The following is a 19,088-nucleotide window of genomic DNA, read 5'->3' on the forward strand; positions in this document are numbered from 1 at the left end:
AGAGAGGCAGGCAGGGGGGTGGGGGAAGCAGGATCCCTGACCAGCAGAGAGCCTGATGCGGAGCTAGATACCAGGACCCCGAGATCATGAACTGAGCTGAAGGCAGAGGCCCCACCCACTGAACCACCCAGGTGCCCTTAAGAGTTGGATGTTTAACTGACTGAGCCACCCAGATGTCCCATTATTAGTTTTCATTTTTTTTTAAACATTTAAAAAAAATTTATTTGACAGAGATCACAAGTAGGCAGAAAGGCAGGCAGTGAGTGAGGAAGGAAAGCAGGCTCCCTGCTGAGCAGAGAGCCCGATGCGGGGCTCGATCCTAGGACCCTGGGATCATGACCTGAGCAGAAAGCAGAGGCTTTAACCCACTGAGCCACACAGGCGCCCTAATTTTCATTCTTTAAAAACTTTTAAGTTTTTTTTTAATTTTAAAATTGTATTTATTTTTTAATTGTTTTTAAATTATAATTCCAGTATAGTTAACAGTGTTCTATTAGTTTCAAGCATACAATATAGTGATTCAACAATTCTATACATTGCTCAGTGCTCATCAGGGTAAGTGTACTCTTTAATCCCCTTCACCTATTTCACTCATCCCCCTACCAACTTCCCCTCTGGTAACCATCAGTCTCTATAGTTAAGAGTCTTTTTCTTTGTTCGTCTTTTTCTTTCATTTGTTTCTTAAATCCCATATGAGTGAAATCATGTTATTTGTCTTCTCAAACAGACTTATTTCATTTAGGCTTATACTCTCTAGCTCCATTCATGTTATTGCAAATGGCAAAATTTCATTCTTTTTTACAGAATAATATTCTTTTTTTTTTTAAAGATTTTATTTAATTATTTGACAGAGAGAGATCACAAGCAGGCAGAGAGGCAGGCAGAGAGAGATGAAGGGAAGCAGGCCCCCTGCTGAGCAGAGAGCCCCATGCGGGACTTGATCCCAGGACCCCGGGATCATGACCCGAGCCGAAGGCAGTGGCCCAACCCACTGAGCCACCCAGGCGGCCCCAGAATAATATTCTGTTGTATATATGTATCACATCTTCTTTTTTTTTTTTAATTTTTATTTATTTATTTGACAGACAGAGATCACAGGTAGGCAGAGAAGCAGGCGGCAAGGGGGTGCGGGGGGAAGCAGGCTCCTTGCGGCTTGATCCCAGGACCTTGATCATGACCTGAGCCGAAGGCAGAGGCTTAACCCACTGAATCACCCAGGCGCCCCTCTATCACATCTTCTGTATCCATTCATCTGTTGATGGACACTTGGGCTGCTCCCATAATTTGGCTATTAAAGTTATTTATTATTGGTGCAATAAACACAGAGGTAAATGTACCCCTTTTGAATTACTGTTTTTGTATTTTGGGGGTAAATACCCAGAAGTGCTATTATTGGATCGCTTTCTTTTACAATTAATAATAAAAGCACACAGGCTATTAATTTTCCTCTGAGTATATCCTTAATGATATACCACAGGATGGGCGCCTGGGTGGCTCAGTTGGTTGAGCATCTGCCTTTGGCTTGGGTCATGATCCCAGGGTGCTGGGATCAAGTCCTACATCGGGCTCTCTGCTTAATGGGTGGCCTGCTTCTCCCTCTCCCACTCCCCATGCTTGTGTTCCCTCTCTTGCTGTCTCTTTCTCTGTCAAAAAAAAAAAAAAAAAAAAAAAAGATATACCATAGGTTTTGCTATGCAATATTTTCATTAATTTTATTATTCTTTTAAGATTTTATTTATTTGAGAGAGAGAGAGAGTGAGAGAGACACCATGAGAGGGGGGAGGGTCAGAGAGAGAAGAAGGACTCCCCACTGAGCAGGGAGCCTCATATGGGGCTTGATCCCAGGACTCTGGGATCATGGCCCAACCCAAAGGCAGATGTTCCACTGACTGAGCCACCCATGTGCCCCAGTTTTAATTTTTAAAGAATCCACAGTCTTAGCTTTGTTTACTTTTTTGACCTATGAGTTATTTATGTTTAGGCACCTGGGTGGCTCAGTTGGCTGAGCGACTGCCTTCAGCTCAAGTCATGATCCTGGAGTCTTGGGATGGAGTTCAGATAGGGTTCCCTGCTCAGCAGAAGTCCTCTTCTCCCTCTGATCCTCTCCTCTCTCATGTTCTCTCATGTTTAAATAAAATCTTTTTTTTTTAAATTTTTATTTATTTATTTATTTTATTTGACAAACAGAGATCACAAGTAGGCAGAGAGGCAGGCAGAGAGAGAGGAAGGGAAGCAGGCTCCCTGCTGAGCAGAGAGCCCGATGTGGGGCTCAATCCCAGGACCCTGGGATCATGACCTGAGCCGAAGGCAGAGGCTTTAACCCACTGAGCCACCCAGGCGCCCCTAAATAAAATCTTTAAAAAATTTTTTGTTTAAAAAATTTCCAAGTTGGGGCACCTGGGTGGCTCAGTGGGTTAAACCTCTGCCTGAGATCCCAGGTCATGATCTCAGGGTCCTGGGATGGAGCCCTGCATCGGGCTCTCGGCTCAGTGGGGAGTCTGCTTCCCCCTCTTTCTCTGACTGCCTCTGTGCCTACTTGTGATCTCTGGCAAATAAAAACAACAACAACAACAACAACAACAACAACAACAACAAAAAACCACTTGCTTAAAAAAAAAATTTCCAAGTAGCTACGTTTTGCTTAATTTTTGATTATTCATTTCTAATTTTACTACTCTGTGCTCAGCAAACATGGCCTGTACAATTTTTGTTTTTAGTAACTGAATTCCTCCCAGGTCACTTGGGTGGCCAGCTGGTTGAGCATCTGCCTTGGGCTTGGGTTATGATCCCTGGGTCCTGGGATGGAGCCCTGCATCAGGCTCCCGGCTCAATGGAGAGTCTGTTTTTCCCTCCCCCACCCCAATTTCCTCTTGTGTTCTCACTTTCTCCAATGAATAAACAAAATCTTTTAAAAAAATTTGAATTCCTCCCTTCTCCACTATCCAAACTTGTTATTTTTTGGATTACCCATATATGACCAAATTCCTACTGTAAGAATTTAAAACATTACAGAAAAATAAAGAACCTTCACTCTCTAACCCTTAAATCTATTCTCTTCTACAAAGATAACCACTTTAAAATGTTTAGTATGTCTTCTTGCATACCTTTTTTGGATGTATTTATATAGAAACTTACATATGCAATAAATGGTTTTTTGCTGTACTCAAATAGAACCATACTCTATGTGTTGTTCTGCAACTGGCTTTAAAACATTTTTAAAAATTATTTATCTTGACTGTTTCATGTCAAACACATTTTCTTTTCTTTCTTTTTTTTTTTTTTTAAGATTTTTATTTATTTATTTGAGAGAGAGACAGTGAGAGAAAGCATGAGAGTGGAGAAGGTCAGATGGAGAACCAGACTGCCCCTGGAGCTGGGAGCCAGACGTAGGACTTGATCCTAGGACTCCAGGATCATGACCCAAGTACAACACAGCTGCCCAAACAACTGAGGCACTCAGGCGTCCCCACATTTTAATTCTTTAAACTCAGAAGCTTTCACTGTAATACAGGCCTAAATATGATTGTTCATTTATTTTTACCTTGTTATTTCATGAACCTTTAGATCTGAAGGCTAAATTTAAGTCTTAAATTTAAATTTCCCCATCAACTTAGTAAATTTTCTTCTATTTTTTCTTTGATTCCTGTTTCTCCTCAGTCAGTTCTCTTATCACCTTCTGGAACTTGTATTTTATTACTAGTTTTTGGGATCCATTCTCCATGTCTTCTATTCTTGTCTCTCATAGTTTTATATTTTACCCTCTGAGTTCTGGTAAATTCTCTTGAACTGGTTAAACTTTTGACATATCTCATTGGCAGTACAGAGACTATTGCATTAATTTGGCAATCACGTTTTTCCTAAGAATTTTGTTGATTATTTTTCCATCTTTTGAAAAAAAAAAAGTTATCCAATATTTTAATTTCAGTGTTAAAACATGTTCTTTTGGGGTGCCTGGGTGGATCAGCTGGTTGACCATCTGTCTTTGGCTCAGGTCATGATCCCAATGTCCTGCCATCCAGGCACTTATCTGGCTCCCTGCTCAGGGGGGAGTCTGCTTTTCCCTCTACCCCTCTCCCACTCCTGCTCTATCTCTCTCTCTCAAAAAAAAAAAAAAAAGAATGATAGTTTTTAATATTTCTCCATATTTTGTTCATATGTTTTAAATATTACCACTTGCTCTGACCACTCAAATTAATCTCCTTCTTTTGAAACACTGAATCTTTTCACATATCTATTGACTTTCTCCATCTGCTTAGCCTTCTGGTGGTGAAACCTGTGTCACATAATAGGGATTGAATGAGTAGTGTCAGAGACTGATCAAATGTTTTAGACCCACTCAAAGGAAAATTACTGGTAACTATTTGATGGTGTACAGGTCCAATAGACTGTATGGGATCGGTAAAGAGGAACAGGTGGAGAGAAGCAGTCTTGGGGGAGGGAGTTTCCCCACGGTTCCGAACATGGGCTCAGGAACAGGAAGTTAAAATACGAGTCTTCTGATGCGGTTACATTTCAAAGATGAAAAAAACAAAACTACCACCACAGATCCAAGGAAGTCAAGTAATTTTTCCAAGAATCCACAATGATATAGAACTTCCCAAATCAACTTACAATACCTCCTGATTTACTTCCACATAACCTTCCGTCAGCAAGAGCCAACCATACTGTACTTTTTTTTTTTTTTTTTTTTTTTTTTAAGAAAGGTTAGGGAGTGGAGAAGGCAGGGGTTTTGGGGATGTAGTCCGCCATTAAAGAAAAAGACTGATATACTCTGATACTTACCCACTGTGTCACCCTGCGCAATTTGCTACGCTTCTCTAGGATTCAGTTTCCAAATCTAAAAAAAGGGTGGGGTGCTCGTACAAGACCTTTAAGGTCCTCAAGTAGCAGCCTGGGACGATAGTCCGGGCCTGTGGAGGCAGACCCTGGCCTAAGATGACTGGAGGAGGCCGGATTGTGGGATGTCCCCGTCAGCCCGAGCCCCAGACCAGCACAAGTGTCCTCGATGGCCACCAAAGCGGCAACAGCAGCAACCGCCACCAACGCCCGCGACGCCTGGCCCGGCTCCACCCGATCTCTTCTCACCTCACAGGTGCGGCGTTCCCAACTCCAGCCTCAGCTCACTTTCCCGACCACACCTTTGCGCACGCGCAGTGCCCGCCTCCCCAGCTCTCTGGAGCCGCGGAACTTGCTTTCAGAGCTTTTCCTCCCAGTGCGGCCACCGTCGTTAGGGGAAGAAGGCGGGAGGGGGCGGGGACACGGGTGGGAGGTGGGTAAGCGCGCGCGCCGCCCGTCCGTCGTGGTTTCCTGGCTGCGCGCGGCGGTGGCGGAGTGGCTGCAGCTGTAGCAGCAGCTGCGAAGATGGCGGAGGGATTGGAGCGTGTCCGGATCTCAGCGTCGGAGCTGCGAGGGATCCTGGCCGCTCTGGCTCCGCAGGCCGGGAGCAGAGGTGAGTCGCGCCGCCCAGCTCCTGGGTTGGGCCTGCCCGCCCCGCCTCCCTCTCCTCCTCTGCCTCCTCCCAGCTCAGTCCGCGGCGCTCTTGAGCCCCCGCCCCTTCCCCCAGCATTGGGGGCGGGGGTCGGGGGCGGTCCCCTGGCCGCCCCACCAGCCCTAGGGCCAGTGTAGGATTGAGCTCTGCCAACCCCGGCGCCCTCCGGGAGAGCCCGACCCGAGTTCCTGCCTCCGCCCCCTTTCTCACCGCGAAGGTGACTGTTCCCCATTGCCCCAACCTTCTCAGACCAGTTTGTGGATTCCCATTCGTCAGGAGACGAGATAGGGAGTGGGTGCTGAGGACTGGGGGAGGCCCTGGGATGTGTCGTTCCCAGAGGAATCGTCCTCATGCCTTCCTTGTCATCTGTTTAAGGAACTGGGGAAATTGAGGAGAAAGATTGAACAGCTTGAGACTTCCTTGCCGAACTTTTTCCCCAAGACAGGGTTCTGAAGGCTGCGCCACCGGAGGGATCCAGGACCTCCGGTAGAGAGCTCACTCTACTCTGGTTTGCCCTTGGCATGTGTGGGAGCAGTGTTTATCAGAGAGACTGTTCATCTTGCAAATTAAAGTCTCCATCTACGCCAGGAAAGCTCCAAGGAAGATTCTAGTATATCATCTCTCCTTTGTGGGGTGGTGGAATTGTGTAGAATGATAGTTGTGCTTCTGCAGGCTTGTGGCCAAAGTCTGTGAAATTGACTTTCATTGGTCGTTTGAATGGGATTATTCAGGGTGTTTTCTCCCTCTGCTCTGAATAGTAGTAGCTTTTCTCTTCCTCCTCCCCACCTCTCACCTAAGTTACAAAGGCTCCTGAGGGTCAGTTATTCTGGAGGTAAGCTGCTTTACTTTTATTCATACTTGATGAAATAGTCTTTTAAGCTTTTGAAAACACTGAAGCAGTATCTTAAACTTCAGGGGTTTTTGTGTTTTTGCTTTCTGTTTTGTTACACCTATGAGTTAAATGCTGGAGGATATTATTTATTTCTGTAATGGGCTTGTTTGTATTGTTTGTAGAACAGTACTAGGATTTTATAAAGCATTCTGTTTTGAGTACTCTAATTTCACTAATTCCTGTCAGTTTCCTATTGACAAGTTTCATGGCTATTTGTAGTTGTCTCTTCTCTTAATAGGCAAAGGTAACAAATACAAAAAATAGATACTTGCTTATTTGTCATTCAGTAAGTTTAGGGAGCCTGGAAGAGTAGTTTCGAAAGTCCTGCACCCTTATTTTTAAATACTGCAGTCCTTGGTATTTTGGGAGCATGTCACAATACTTCCATCATCCTCCAGAGAAAGCTCCTTTATGGAACTTTTTCCTTCTCATATTCCACATCATAGTAGCAGTTAGTCGCAGTATTCTAATGATGATAGTCTGAGCAGTATTTCCTTGGAATGACTGTTGGTTGCTGTTAGAGAGTTGATGAGCATGAGTGGAGTTGAAGAATGTGAAAGGAACTGCTTCCTGTTTGCTTCAACAAGAGGTATGTGTTTGGGCAGTTGGTGTCCTAAAAGAAGAGGATTGTCCTGGCCAAGTTCAGAGACTGGAGTTGCACATTTTTTCTCCCAGATACGTCCAGAACTGTGGATTGTTGTACATACCCCTCTTTTTCTTCTTTACCCCCAACTACTACTATGTTAAAACGGGCTTTGCCACCCTTGAAAAAAGTTAGAAGCACTAGAAGAAAAAACTAAAATGGATCCAAGAACTCCATAGCAGAGAGCAGTCTGATGCTCAAATAGTTAGATATCTTTTATTCTGGCAATGATAAGGTATTTGGGGTCTTGGATACCTGGATATGACTTGGGTAACACAGGAGAGTATTTTTTGTTGTTGTTGTTTTTCCTATTTCCCTAATCCAAGTGTAGATAGTGATAACATAATGAAGTCCTTAGCCTTGCCAGTTGGTAAACAAATACTGTAAACCTACTAGAATTTCTGCTTCTTCAAAAATTTCCTCCCATGTTCGCCAATATTAGCATTTCAATGTGTTATTCTTGCTTGGCTTTTCTGTTACTTAAGCAGAATGACAGTTTTTTTTTTTTTTTCTTTCCTTCCCTCCCCTTTTTTCTTTTCTTCTACCTATTTCTTCCCAACATCTCTCGAACATCATAGAAAACATGAAGGAGCCCAGGCAGCGCAGAGATAACCGGCGCCCAGATCTGGAAATCTATAAGCCTGGTCTTTCCCGACTGAGGAACAAACCTAAAATCAAGGAACCTTCTGGGAGTGATGAATTTAAGGATGAAATTGTTAATGATAGAGATTCCTCTGCTGTTGGAAATGGTACCCAGCTCATTAAAGACGTCTGCAGGGAACTGGATAACCAACATCAAAATGGTCCCGTAGACCCCGAAACTGTTGGGACACAGGAGTCCTTTCCTAGGACTTCTGGACAAGAGGATCGAAGTCTAAGAATTATCAAAAGAACAAAGAAACCTGACATGCAGATCTACCAGCCTGGAAGGCGTTTGCAGGCTCTTTCCAAAGAAGCAACTAACAGGGTGGGTGAGGAAGAAATCCTCAACCAGGTGGAGCAACTGAGAGTAGAAGAAGATGAGTATCGGGGGAATGTGAAAGAGGAGGTTGTGAATAAACCAGACAAAGATGAGGCAGAGAAGAGCCTAAATGGTGACAGAGTAAGGGCTATAAAGGGAGAAAAAGGAAAGAGGATTGAGAAGGGGGAGGGGATAAAGAAAGTGACTGATGACCTGGCACAGGGGAAGCCAGGTTCTGCAAAACGCTACTCCCGCTCAGACAAACGAAGGAACCGCTACCGCACTTGTAGTACCAGCTCTGCGGGCAGCAACAACAGTGCTGAGGGGGCTGGCCCGATCGATACTGGATGTCGTCGCCGCCGACAGGATCGGGCCAAGGAGAGGCCACGACTGAAGAAGCAAGTATCTATGTCTTCAACTGATTCTTTAGATGAGGACAGAATTGATGAGCCTGATGGACCCAGGAGGAGCTCGGAAAGGAAGAAACATTTAGAAAGAAGCTGGTCTGGCCGTGGGGAGGGAGAGCAGAAAAGCAACGGGAAAGAAAATCGAGGCACTCTCCGTGTTACCTTTGATGCAGAAACCATGAACAAAGATTCCCCCATGGTGAGATCATCCAGAGAGGATGTGGATAGGATAAAGCCTGACAAAGGCTTAAGCAGTGGGGGCAAAGGCTCTGAGAAGCAGGAATCCAAAAACCTGAAACAAGAACTTCGAGGCCGTGGACGTGGCATTCTGATTCTGCCTGCCCATACTACCCTATCTGTCAGTTCAGCAGGTTCTCCAGAATCTGCACCTTTGGGACCTCGGCTTTTATTTGGATCTGGTAGTAAGGGATCTCGGAGTTGGGGCCGAGGAGGCACCACTCGACGATTATGGGACCCAAACAATCCTGATCAGAAACCTGCTCTAAAGAGCCAGACACCCCAGCTACATTTCTTAGACACTGATGATGAAGTCAGCCCTACCTCTTGGGGTGATTCCCGCCAGGCCCAAGCATCTTACTATAAGTTTCAAAACTCTGACAACCCCTATTATTACCCGCGGACACCAGGCCCTGCCTCTCAGTATCCTTATACCGGCTACAGCCCTCTGCAATACCCTGTGGGTCCTACGAATGGTGTGTACCCTGGGACTTACTACCCAGGCTACCCAACTGCATCAGGACAGTACGTTTGTGGCCCTCTCCCTGCTAGCACCATGAGTCCTGAGGAGATGGAACAGCACATGAGGAACATGCAGCAGCAGGAGCTGCATAGGCTTCTCCGGGTGGCTGACAACCAGGAACTGCAGCTCAGCAACCTGCTCTCCAGGGACCGGATCAGTCCTGAGGGCCTGGAGAAGATGGCTCAGCTCAGGTATGCTGTGTCCCATCCTGGCTAGAGGGAAGTGGGGATAAGCTGGAGGTGTATAGGCTCCTGTGGCTGAGGAACGTAGAAACTTCTTTGGGAAGGCACTGAGTATTAAATCCCTTTCATACTGATTTTTGTAAGGAAGGGGCTTGGAAAAAGAACAGAAAATTTTATTTCTAGTCTTAGAAATGATTATGCTTCCCACTCTTTCTTTAAGAAAAAAATTTTTTAAGAGAACATGGAATCTGGAAATGGAAAAGGAACGACTTTCCAGAATGCCAAGAAGTGAACAACATATAACTTGTGGTGAAGATCTTATTTCAGCTGTTAAATTTAGGTAGAGACATATGGGGAAAAACTACTTTCCTAGACATAACCGTCTTTAGAATGACATTTCTGCTGTGCAGAATGAAAAGTCACGTGAGTACTATACCTGGTGACATTTTGGATTTCCTGCCAAGGAAGGTATTTAATTTGCAAGAAGCTCAGATCTTGGGTCTAGCCTTTCTTGTGGTGTATTTGGAGCTAGAAGTTGCATGTATTTTATTGCAGAGCTGAACTGCTGCAGCTATATGAGCGCTGTATCCTATTAGATATTGAGTTCTCTGATAATCAGAATGTGGATCAGATCCTGTGGAAGAATGCTTTCTATCAGGTGATTGAGAAGTTCAGGCAGCTTCTCAAGGATCCGAATGTTGAGAACCCTGAGCAGATTCGGAACAGACTTTTGGAGCTCTTGGATGAGGTAAACCATCATCTTTTTGTCCTCAGGATAAAGGCTTTAGCATTCTGTAGCTGTGATGGGTTTTTATCACCTGAAATAATGATGATGTATAGGAGAACATTGACAAAAAACTTGATGCTCTTTTCTTGGATTTGGGCCTAACCTGCCCTGTTGCTTCCTTGCAACCATAACTTATTGGCAATTGGAGTTAGTTCTGAGCTTGGAAATTTTCTGAATGTCTTGTTTAGGGGTGGGTGGCTGGGGGGAGAGAAAGTGTGTATGGTGTGTGTGGGTGTGTGTGCATGCATGTGCATGCACGCATATTTTTAAAACCATGGAGGGGCTTATGCTATGAATTTGTTTTGTGTTTAGTTGGTGACCACTAGATACTGTGTATGCCTCTCTTTACATGGGATGGCTGAACATTAGCTGAACTGTGGACTGGTTATCTGTCCTAGTTTCTGATGGGTAAATTGGATCAGAACAGTCTGATTCAGCTTTTTCTTATTTTTTGTCTTCATAGGGTAGTGACTTCTTTGATAGTTTGCTTCAGAAGCTGCAGGTTACTTACAAGTTCAAACTGGAGGACTACATGGATGGTCTTGCCATTCGCAGCAAGCCATTACGCAAGACAGTAAGCCCCCTTCTTTATCTTTAATCATCCATTTAGTAATCATTTGTCTAGTGTTATGTGCTAGGTACTACACTAGGTGTTGAGGATACAGAATGAAAGACACAATCCAGTGGGGGTACAGACCAGTTAAACCAGCAATTATCATGTATTAAGTACTATGGTAATGTTATATATACAGCGTGGAAGGGATATAGAATGAAGTGACCCTGATTCAGACTGGTGGAGTCAAGGGAGACTTCTGAGAGACTGTTGAGTCTTGAAACCTGGCGAAGAGTATAAGGGGTAGTACAGGGCACAGCAAGAGAGAATCGGGCCTTGTTGGAAAGTGTAAGAAGTTCAGTATGCTGGTTTTTGTAATGTGGAGTTGGCCTGTTGTAGGAGGTAAAGCTAATGAAGTTGAAAGGGTTAGATCTTTTGTATGCCATACTGAAGAGTTTGTATGCCGAAGTTAGAACTTTTGTATGCCATACTGAAGAGTTTGGACTTTATTCTGAAAGCAGTGAGGAGCCATGGCTTGATTTTCACTAAAAGGATAGCATAGATTTTTTCTTAGAACCAGTCACTGGCAAATGAATGAATTTGGGCAAGAGTGGAGGTAGGAGAGTCCGGTTGTGGGCTTGAACTAAGGTAGAGGTAGTGGAGGTGGAAAAGAGACAAATTGAAAAGATGTAAGGGAAATAGAATTGAGTTGCTGGCTGATTTGTGTGAATGGTGAGATAGGAGGCATAAGGAGTCGAGATCATCTCCCAGTTTGTAGCCTAGGAGGGTGGCTGGGAGGAAGAGGTTAGTTCAGTTTTGGCTGTGCGTAAATGTATGAACTTGAAAATGAATGGATGAATATCCTGTTTTTTTTTGAAGCTCAGGGGAAAGAGCTAAGCTGGTTCTATAGATTCAGAAGTCATCAGTATATAAGTGATAGTTGAAGCAGAAGGCCCTATCCTGTCAGCCAGAGATTGGGGGTGGGGGAATGAAATTTCAAGGTAGTGGTGGGTAGAATTGTCAGGTGCCGTAGAATCTTTGAATGCTGAGATTACTGAAAGTGTCCATTGGATTGGATGGGTTTATCACAATTAATTTCAGTTGGAGAGAATAGAAGACAGTTTGCAGAGAATGAAATGTGGGACAGTACATACAATGAAGGGAGTAATATAGAATATTCTTTTAAGAATCTTGGCTGTGAAGGCAAGGAGGGAAGATAGTTAAAAGAGTATATAGTGTCAAGAGGAGTTTGTGTTTAACCTGGAAGAGGCTTAAGCATATTTATACATTGAGAGGAAAGGGTCAGGGGAAGGGGAGAGGTTAAAGATTCATAAGAGAAAGGTGTGTGATTTATGAAGCAGAGACTTCCTCTTGACTTTCTATTCCTGATGGTTGCTGTGCACAAACTCTGTTACTAATCAACAGGTATTTATTAAGACCCTCCTACGTGCCATGTGTCTTTCTAGGACACATAATTCATTGTGAAATAAGAAAGCCATGATCCCAGCTCTTGGAGTTTAGAGTTTGCTTAGAGGTGAGTACAGATGGTGGATTAGTAATTGCAGATGCAGTGACTTCTGCAAAGGATGTCATGATGGGGGTATAAGGTAGAGGGGTTTAGAGAATCATGGAAGACTGTGGAAGTCATGGTTAAGCTGGGGCTGAAGACCTGAGCTGTTAGCCAGGTGAAGGTGTATAGGAAGATGCTAGAACATTCTATGGAGAGGAAGTAGTATATGTGCAGGTCCTGAAGTGGGAAAGAGCATGGTGTGTTAGGGAGACCAAGAAAAGTCTAGTCTAACTGAGGTGCAGAAAGAGAGGGGGGAAGTGGTGCTGCAGAGGTGACCAGAAGCTAGATCATCTGGGACTTCTTCCGAAGGATAGTGGAGAGCCTTTGGTGGAATTTGGCTCCCCCACTCCCCCCCCATTGAGATAGCAGAGTGCTGTAGGATGGAAACAATCTGTTTTCTTGGTTCCTTTATCAGCTAACTGCAAGTGTTCTTGGTGTTCATTCAGAGAATGTGTGGAATAGTCGAGGCTCTGAAGGTATATGGCTTGTAGTAGTATAGAACTTTGCTGAGGCACATGTTTGTTATGTATTAGGAGGTTGATGTGCAGTGGCTATTTAGCTAGTAGATGAGCCTTCCTCAGGGACAGTATCTACTTCTCTCTGAAGCTTTGTTCTTTATTCAGTGATGTGTTAATTTCTTGTGTGGAGTGGAATTGCACGTTATGAGGTGATGTTCTGTAAGGGTTTTTTTTTTTTGTTTTTTGTTTTTTTTTTGATACATGTCTTGGGATTGTTAAGGGTCTACTCTGTTGTTTTCTCATGGAGGGACAGATGCCAAGCCCATTATTGAGAAAACTGAAGTATAGAGAGGGAGAGAGAACTACTCAGGGACTGACAGTCTTGTAGGTGTTTGGTAAAGGGTAACTGTGTTACCGTTTTAGGTAATTGTTACTGTTTTGCAAAGTGAATGTAGTGCAGTAACACAGTGCAGTGATACTAATAGTTTGAGGAGAGAGAGACTATAGTGAGGCAGGAAAATAACAGAATCAACAGTTGTTTTAGTATTTGTATATCACTTTATAATTTGTGAAGTATTTAGCACTTATTCTCTTCACTTACCCTATGGAGTATGCATTTTTATATTCAGATGAAGAAACTTGAGTCCCAAAAACAGTTCTAAAGACCCACAGAAGATCACACAACTCTTAAATAGAGAGTTAGGTTTCCTGGTTTCCAGGTTTCAGAATGTTTTCTCTGTTTACCTGGGACTTGAAATAAGAATGACCTCCTCTTTTCTGCCTTCTTTCTCATTAAAATTTGCATCACATCGTTGGCTGTTTTTCGCTAGGCAAGTTTAGACTGAAAACTTTTTACTTTGTTGAGAATGACTAGTGCCTTATTTTTTTTTTTTTTAAGATCTTATTTATTTATTTATTTATTTGACAGATAGAGATAACAAGTAGGCAGAGAGGCAGGCAGAGAGAGAGAGAGGGAAGCAGGCTCCCCACTGAGCAGAGAGTCTGATGCAGGGCTCGATCCCAGAACCCTGAGATCATGACCTGAACCGAAGGTAGAGGCTTAACCCACTGAGCCACACAGGCGCCCCGTTGACTAGTGCCTTATTAATGCTGTTCTGTCACCTTGATCCTATCCTTGTCCTTTGGGGTTGACATTAGAGTTTCCTGGGTACACTACTAACTGATCGTTTTTTCTGAAGGTAAAATATGCTTTGATCAGTGCCCAGCGATGTATGATTTGCCAAGGAGATATCGCTAGGTATCGGGAACAAGCCAATGACACAGCAAACTACGGGAAAGCACGCAGGTACTTTTGCCTCTTATTCATTGCTTCTCTTTCCTTGTGGCGTTAAGCTAAGCCCTATTAAGAGCAATGGGCCACCGAGCGCCTTTCATCTGGAAGGTCCTACAGGTGTCCCTATTGGGCTTTGTAATCAGGCTTTACCACTCCAGCATTACATCTAACACTCCAGCTTATGTCTTAAGCAGTTAGGGCTATGAGGTAATGAAATGGGAAAGCGTTGATGTGGAGCTAGCATTTTTTACTGTTTTTCTATTCCAGTTGGTACCTAAAGGCCCAGCATATTGCTCCCAAGAATGGGCGCCCCTATAACCAGTTGGCTCTGCTGGCAGTGTATACGGTAAGCAATCCTATGGACAGGGGAAGTATTTTGCAGGCAGTGTCTTAGAAAGAATGGACTTTGATAGTGTCAGCTCCTGGAGCTTGAATTCTCTGAACAACTAAACTTAAAAAAATACCCTTTCCTGCTATCCTCACATTCCTGTTACTTTCAGAAGTGAGTTGTCAGTGATTCCTTACTCCAGTTGATCCTGTGCTTCATCCTGTTTCATTGCACTGAAGTTCTAAGAATACTTATGCTCCAGCCAAACACCACTCTTTGTTTTTGACCAAGGCTTCTGCTCTGATTCTTGTCTTGCTTTCCTTCCCTATCCGGTTGAATGAGGTTACTCATTTCCAGAAGGAAAATAAGGCTCCCTTAACCACTTTTCCTTAAAGTCCTAATTGACCCTAACCAGTGAGATCCTTACTTCTTTTCCCCAGATTATTCCCTTAAATTTTCACTTAAGGAGACTTCTTAGCAGAAGCACTTAGTGCCAAATTAATATCTTCCTAGATCTTATCAAACTCCGCTAAATATGCCTCTAACAGAGAACCTTGGGAGCTGATAACAGACCCTCATAAGGAAGCTGAATTGAAGGGGGGAAGGTCAATGGTAGATATTAAAAATTGACGTAGGGGCACCTGGGTGGCTCAGTGGGTTAAAGGCTCTGCCTTTGGCTTGGGTCATGGTCCCAGGGTCCCAGGATCGAGCCCCACATTAGGCTCTCTGCTCAGCAGGGAGCCTGCTTCCCCCCCACCCTCTCTGCCTACTTGTGATCTCTGTCTGTCAAATAAACAAAATATTAAAAAAAAAAAGATTGACGTATAAAGCAGCTAATCTGCTCATTTAGCAGGCAGTTTTCATAGTGCTATAAAATTTCATTGCCCAGATAAACAATGTTTGAATTAAAATTTTTTTAAAGATTTTATTTATTTGTTTGACAGAGAGAGGACACAAATAGGCAGAGGCAGGCAGAGAGAGGGGGAAGCAGCCTCCCTGCTGAGCAGAGAGCCCAATGTGGGACTCGATCCCAGGACCCTGAGATCATGACCTGAGCTGAAGGCAGAGGCTTTAACACACTGAGCCACCCAGGTGCCCTAAATTAAAATTTTTATTCCCTTTTAGTCAATAAAAGATTTAAAGAAATTCATAACAGTTCATGATGGATTGAAATTGTTGATTTAGCAGTGTGGTTGACCGACACAATTCCTTCTACATCTCTAGAATATCTTCATTCACGCCTTCTTTTTATAGATTTTATTTATTTATTTGAGAGAGAAAGAGAGAGAGAGAAAGAGGGAGAGAGAGATCACCAACAGTGGGAAGGGGTAGAGAGAGAGGCATACTCCCTAGTGAGCAAGGAGCCTGATGTGGTACTGGAATCCCAGGACCCTGAGATCATGACCTGAGCCAAAGGCAGACACTTAACCCACTGAGACCCCCAGGTGCCCCTCTTCATTCGCTGGTTATTCTCTTTAGTAAACTAACAGTATTGTGCAACCATCAACTCTAGTTATCTAATTCCGAGATATTTTCAGCACCCTGGAGGGAAACCCCATACCTTTTACTCTCCATTCCTTCTACCTCCCAGCCTCTGGCAACCACTAGTCTACTTTCTGTCTCAGGATATACCTATTGAAAGTTTCATATAAATGGAATCATCCAGTATGTGAGCTTTTATGTATGTCTTCTTGCATTTAGCATAAAGTTTTTGAGGTTCATTTTGTCTCAGTACTTCATTTTTATGGCCAAATCATATTCCGCTGTGTGGATATACTGTACTTTATTCATTAGTTGTTGGACATTTTGGTTGTTTTCACCTTTCAGTTACTGTGAATAGTGCTTTGTGAAGTACAGGTATTTGAATATCTGTCTTCAGTTCTCCTGAGTCTATATCTATGAGTGGAATTGCTGAGTTGTATGGTAATTCCATATTTAGCTTTTTTTTTTTTTTAAGACTTATGCATTTATTTTAGAGAGAGTGTGCGTGCTGGTGGGGGGATGAGCAGAAGCAAAGAGAGAGAGGGAGAGAACCAGACTCCCTGTTGAGCATGGAGCCCAATGTGGGGCTCGATCTCATGACCCTGGGATCATGACCTGAGCTGAAATCAAGAGTTGGATGCTTAACTGACAGAGCCACCAGATGCCCACTATGTTTAACTTTTTAAGGGATCACCAAACTTTTTCATAGAGGTTGCACCATTTTACATTCCCACCAGCAATGTATAAGGGTTCCTGTTCCTCCCTGTTCTCACCAACATTTTCATTTCTTTGAGTATGACCATCCTCGTAAGTATAAAGTGATACTGCACTGTGGGTTTTTCCTCCCCACTTGGGGGCATTTTTTTTCCTTTAGTGTTTTCTCTTTCCCTCCCATCCCCCCTCCTTCCCTCTCTCTCTCTTTCCTTCCTTCCTTTCTTGCTTGCTTGCTTCCTTCCTTCATGAGTTTTATGTTTGCAGAAAAATTAAGCAGAAAGTACAGAGATTTCCCATATACTTCTTCAGCTCTTCTCCCCGTCAGTTTTCCCTGTCATTAATGTCTTGCTTTAGTGTAATGCATTTTTTAAAAAAGATTTTATTTATTTATTTGACAGAGACACAGCGAGAGAGGGGACACAAGTTGGGGGAGTGGGAGAAAGGAGAAGCAGGCTTCCCACTGAGTAGCCTGATGTGGGACTCGATTCCAGGACCCTGAGTTCATGACTGGAGCTGAAGGCAGACACTTAATGACTGAGCCACCCAAGCGCCCCATACATTGTTTATTATTGATGAGCTAGTATCAATACATTAGCACTAACTAAAGTTCCTAGCTTACACTAGGGTTCACTTTTATTGTACAGTCTATGGATTTGAACAAATCTGTAATGACATGTATTCATCATTATGTAGAGTAGTTTTGCTGTCCTAAAAATACCCTGCGTTCAACCTGTCCATCCCTCCTCATTCCCCTGAACCTCTAGCAATCTTAATTTTTGCTGTCTTTAGTTTTGCCTTTACCTGAATGTCATATGTTTAGAACCATACAGTATGTAGCCTTTTCAAATTCACTTGTTTCACTTAGCAATATACATTTAGGGTTATTTTTGTGATTTGACAGCTCTTTTCTTTTTATTGTTGAGTAATATTTCATTGTATGGATGTACCGCAGTTTGTTTATCCATTTTCCTATTGAAGGACATCTGGGTTGTTTACAAGTTTTGGCAGTTATGAATACAAATGCTGTAAACGTTTGCATGCAGGTCTTTGGACATAAGTTTTCATCTTATTTAGATAAATACCAAGGAGTGTAATTGCCAGGTTGTATGGTAAGAGTGTATGTAGTTTTGAAAGAAACGTCCAGGGGCGCCTGGGTGGCACAGTGGGTTAAGCCTCTGCCTTCCTCTCAGGTCATGATTCAGGGTCCTAGGACTGAGCCCTGCACCGGTCTCGGCAGGGAGCTTGCTTTTCCCTCTCTCTCTCTGCCTGCCTCTATGCCTACTTCTGATCTCTTTCTGTCATATAAATAAATAAAATCTTTATTAAAAAAAAAAGGGAAACTGGGGCGCCTGGGTGGCTCAGTGGTTTGGGCTGCTGCCTTCGGCTCGGGACATGATCTCAGGGTCCTGGGATCGAGCCCCGCATTGGGCTCTCTGCTCCGCAGGAAGCCTGCTTCCCTCTTTCTCTCTCTCTCTCTCTGCCTGCCTCTCTGCCTACTTGTGATCTTTGTCTGTCAAATAAATAAATAAAATCTTTAAAAAAAAATAAAAAAAAATTAAAAAAAAGGGAAAGAAATTGCCAAACTGTCTTCAGAAGTGCCTGTGCCATTTTGCATTCCCACAGGCTGTGGATGAGAGTTCCTGTTGTTCTGCATCCTCATCAGCATTTAGTGTTGTCAGTAGTCTGGATTTTGGTTATTTGTAATAGATGTGTAGTCTTATCTCATTTTAACTTGCATTTCCCTAATGAGGTATGACCTGCAGTATCCTTTCATATGCTTATTTGCCATTTGTTTATCTTCTTTGGTGAGGTGTCTGTTTTGATCTTTTGTCCATTTTTAAATTGTGTTGTTTGTTTTTTTATTGTTGAGTTTTAAGAGTATATTTTAAATATCAGTCCTTTATTAGATATGTATTTTGTGAATATTTTCTCTGTATGTGGCTTATCTTTTCATTTATTTAGCACAGAACAGGAGTTTTTAATTTTAATGAAATCCAACTTACCAACTTTTTCTTTTGTGGATTTTGCTTTTAGTGTGATATCTAAGAACTCCTCACCAAACCCACAGTTTTCTAGATTTTCTCCTGTATTACCTTCTAGGAGTTGTATAGTTTTACATTTTACATTTAGGTATGTGATCCATTTTGAGTTAATTGTTGTGAAAGATGTGAGGTCTGTGGCATTGATTCCTTGTTTTGCACGTGAATGTCCAGTTGTTTCAACACCATTTGTTGAAAAGATTATCCTTTCTCCATTGAATTGCCTTTCCTCCTTTGTCAAAGATCAGCTAGCTGTATTTGTGTGGGTCTATTTCTGGGCTCTCTATTCCATTCCACTAATCTGTTTGTCTCTTTGGCCGGTACCACATTTTCTTGTTTACAGTAGCTTTATGATAAGTCATGAAGTTGGGTAGTTCAGTCTTCTGACCATGTTCTTCTTTGTCAGTATTGTGTAAGCTATTCTGGATCTTTTGCCTTTCCATATAAACTTTAGAATCGGAGCACCTGGGTGGCTCAGTGGGTTAAAGCCTCTGGCTTCAGCTCAGGTCATGATCTCAGGGTCCTGGGAT

General features: G+C 43.1%; 2 protein-coding genes across 6 annotated transcripts in view; one reads left to right on the forward strand and one right to left on the reverse strand.

Moving 5' to 3' along the window:
* Positions 1-5,174, reverse strand: part of SRR (serine racemase) — a 22,530-nt gene extending 17,356 nt beyond the window's left edge. Inside the window, exon 1 of one of the 3 annotated variants that reach the window (XM_082707206.1) lies at positions 5,086-5,174. The gene's annotated coding sequence lies outside the window, so the exon portion shown is untranslated. Of the gene's footprint in view, positions 1-4,782 lie in introns of all 3 variants that reach the window. The other 2 variants (XM_082707204.1, XM_082707205.1) reach the window with 2 other exon arrangements.
* A 30-nt stretch (positions 5,175-5,204) lies between these two features.
* Positions 5,205-19,088, forward strand: part of SMG6 (SMG6 nonsense mediated mRNA decay factor) — a 247,643-nt gene continuing 233,759 nt past the window's right edge. The window contains exons 1-6 of one of the 3 annotated variants that reach the window (XM_082707015.1): positions 5,205-5,449; positions 7,602-9,342; positions 9,889-10,081; positions 10,584-10,694; positions 13,901-14,007; positions 14,263-14,341. In XM_082707015.1, coding sequence (XP_082563141.1) covers positions 5,362-5,449; positions 7,602-9,342; positions 9,889-10,081; positions 10,584-10,694; positions 13,901-14,007; positions 14,263-14,341 — 2,319 coding nt within the window. In that variant the 5' untranslated portion in view covers positions 5,205-5,361. Of the gene's footprint in view, positions 5,450-5,502; positions 6,970-7,601; positions 9,343-9,888; positions 10,082-10,583; positions 10,695-13,900; positions 14,008-14,262; positions 14,342-19,088 lie in introns of those variants that run through there. The other 2 variants (XM_082707017.1, XM_082707016.1) reach the window with 2 other exon arrangements.

The sequence above is a fragment of the Mustela nivalis genome (assembly GCF_964662115.1).
Source record: "Mustela nivalis genome assembly, chromosome: 17".
In the NCBI taxonomy this organism is placed as follows: Eukaryota; Metazoa; Chordata; class Mammalia; order Carnivora; family Mustelidae; genus Mustela; species Mustela nivalis.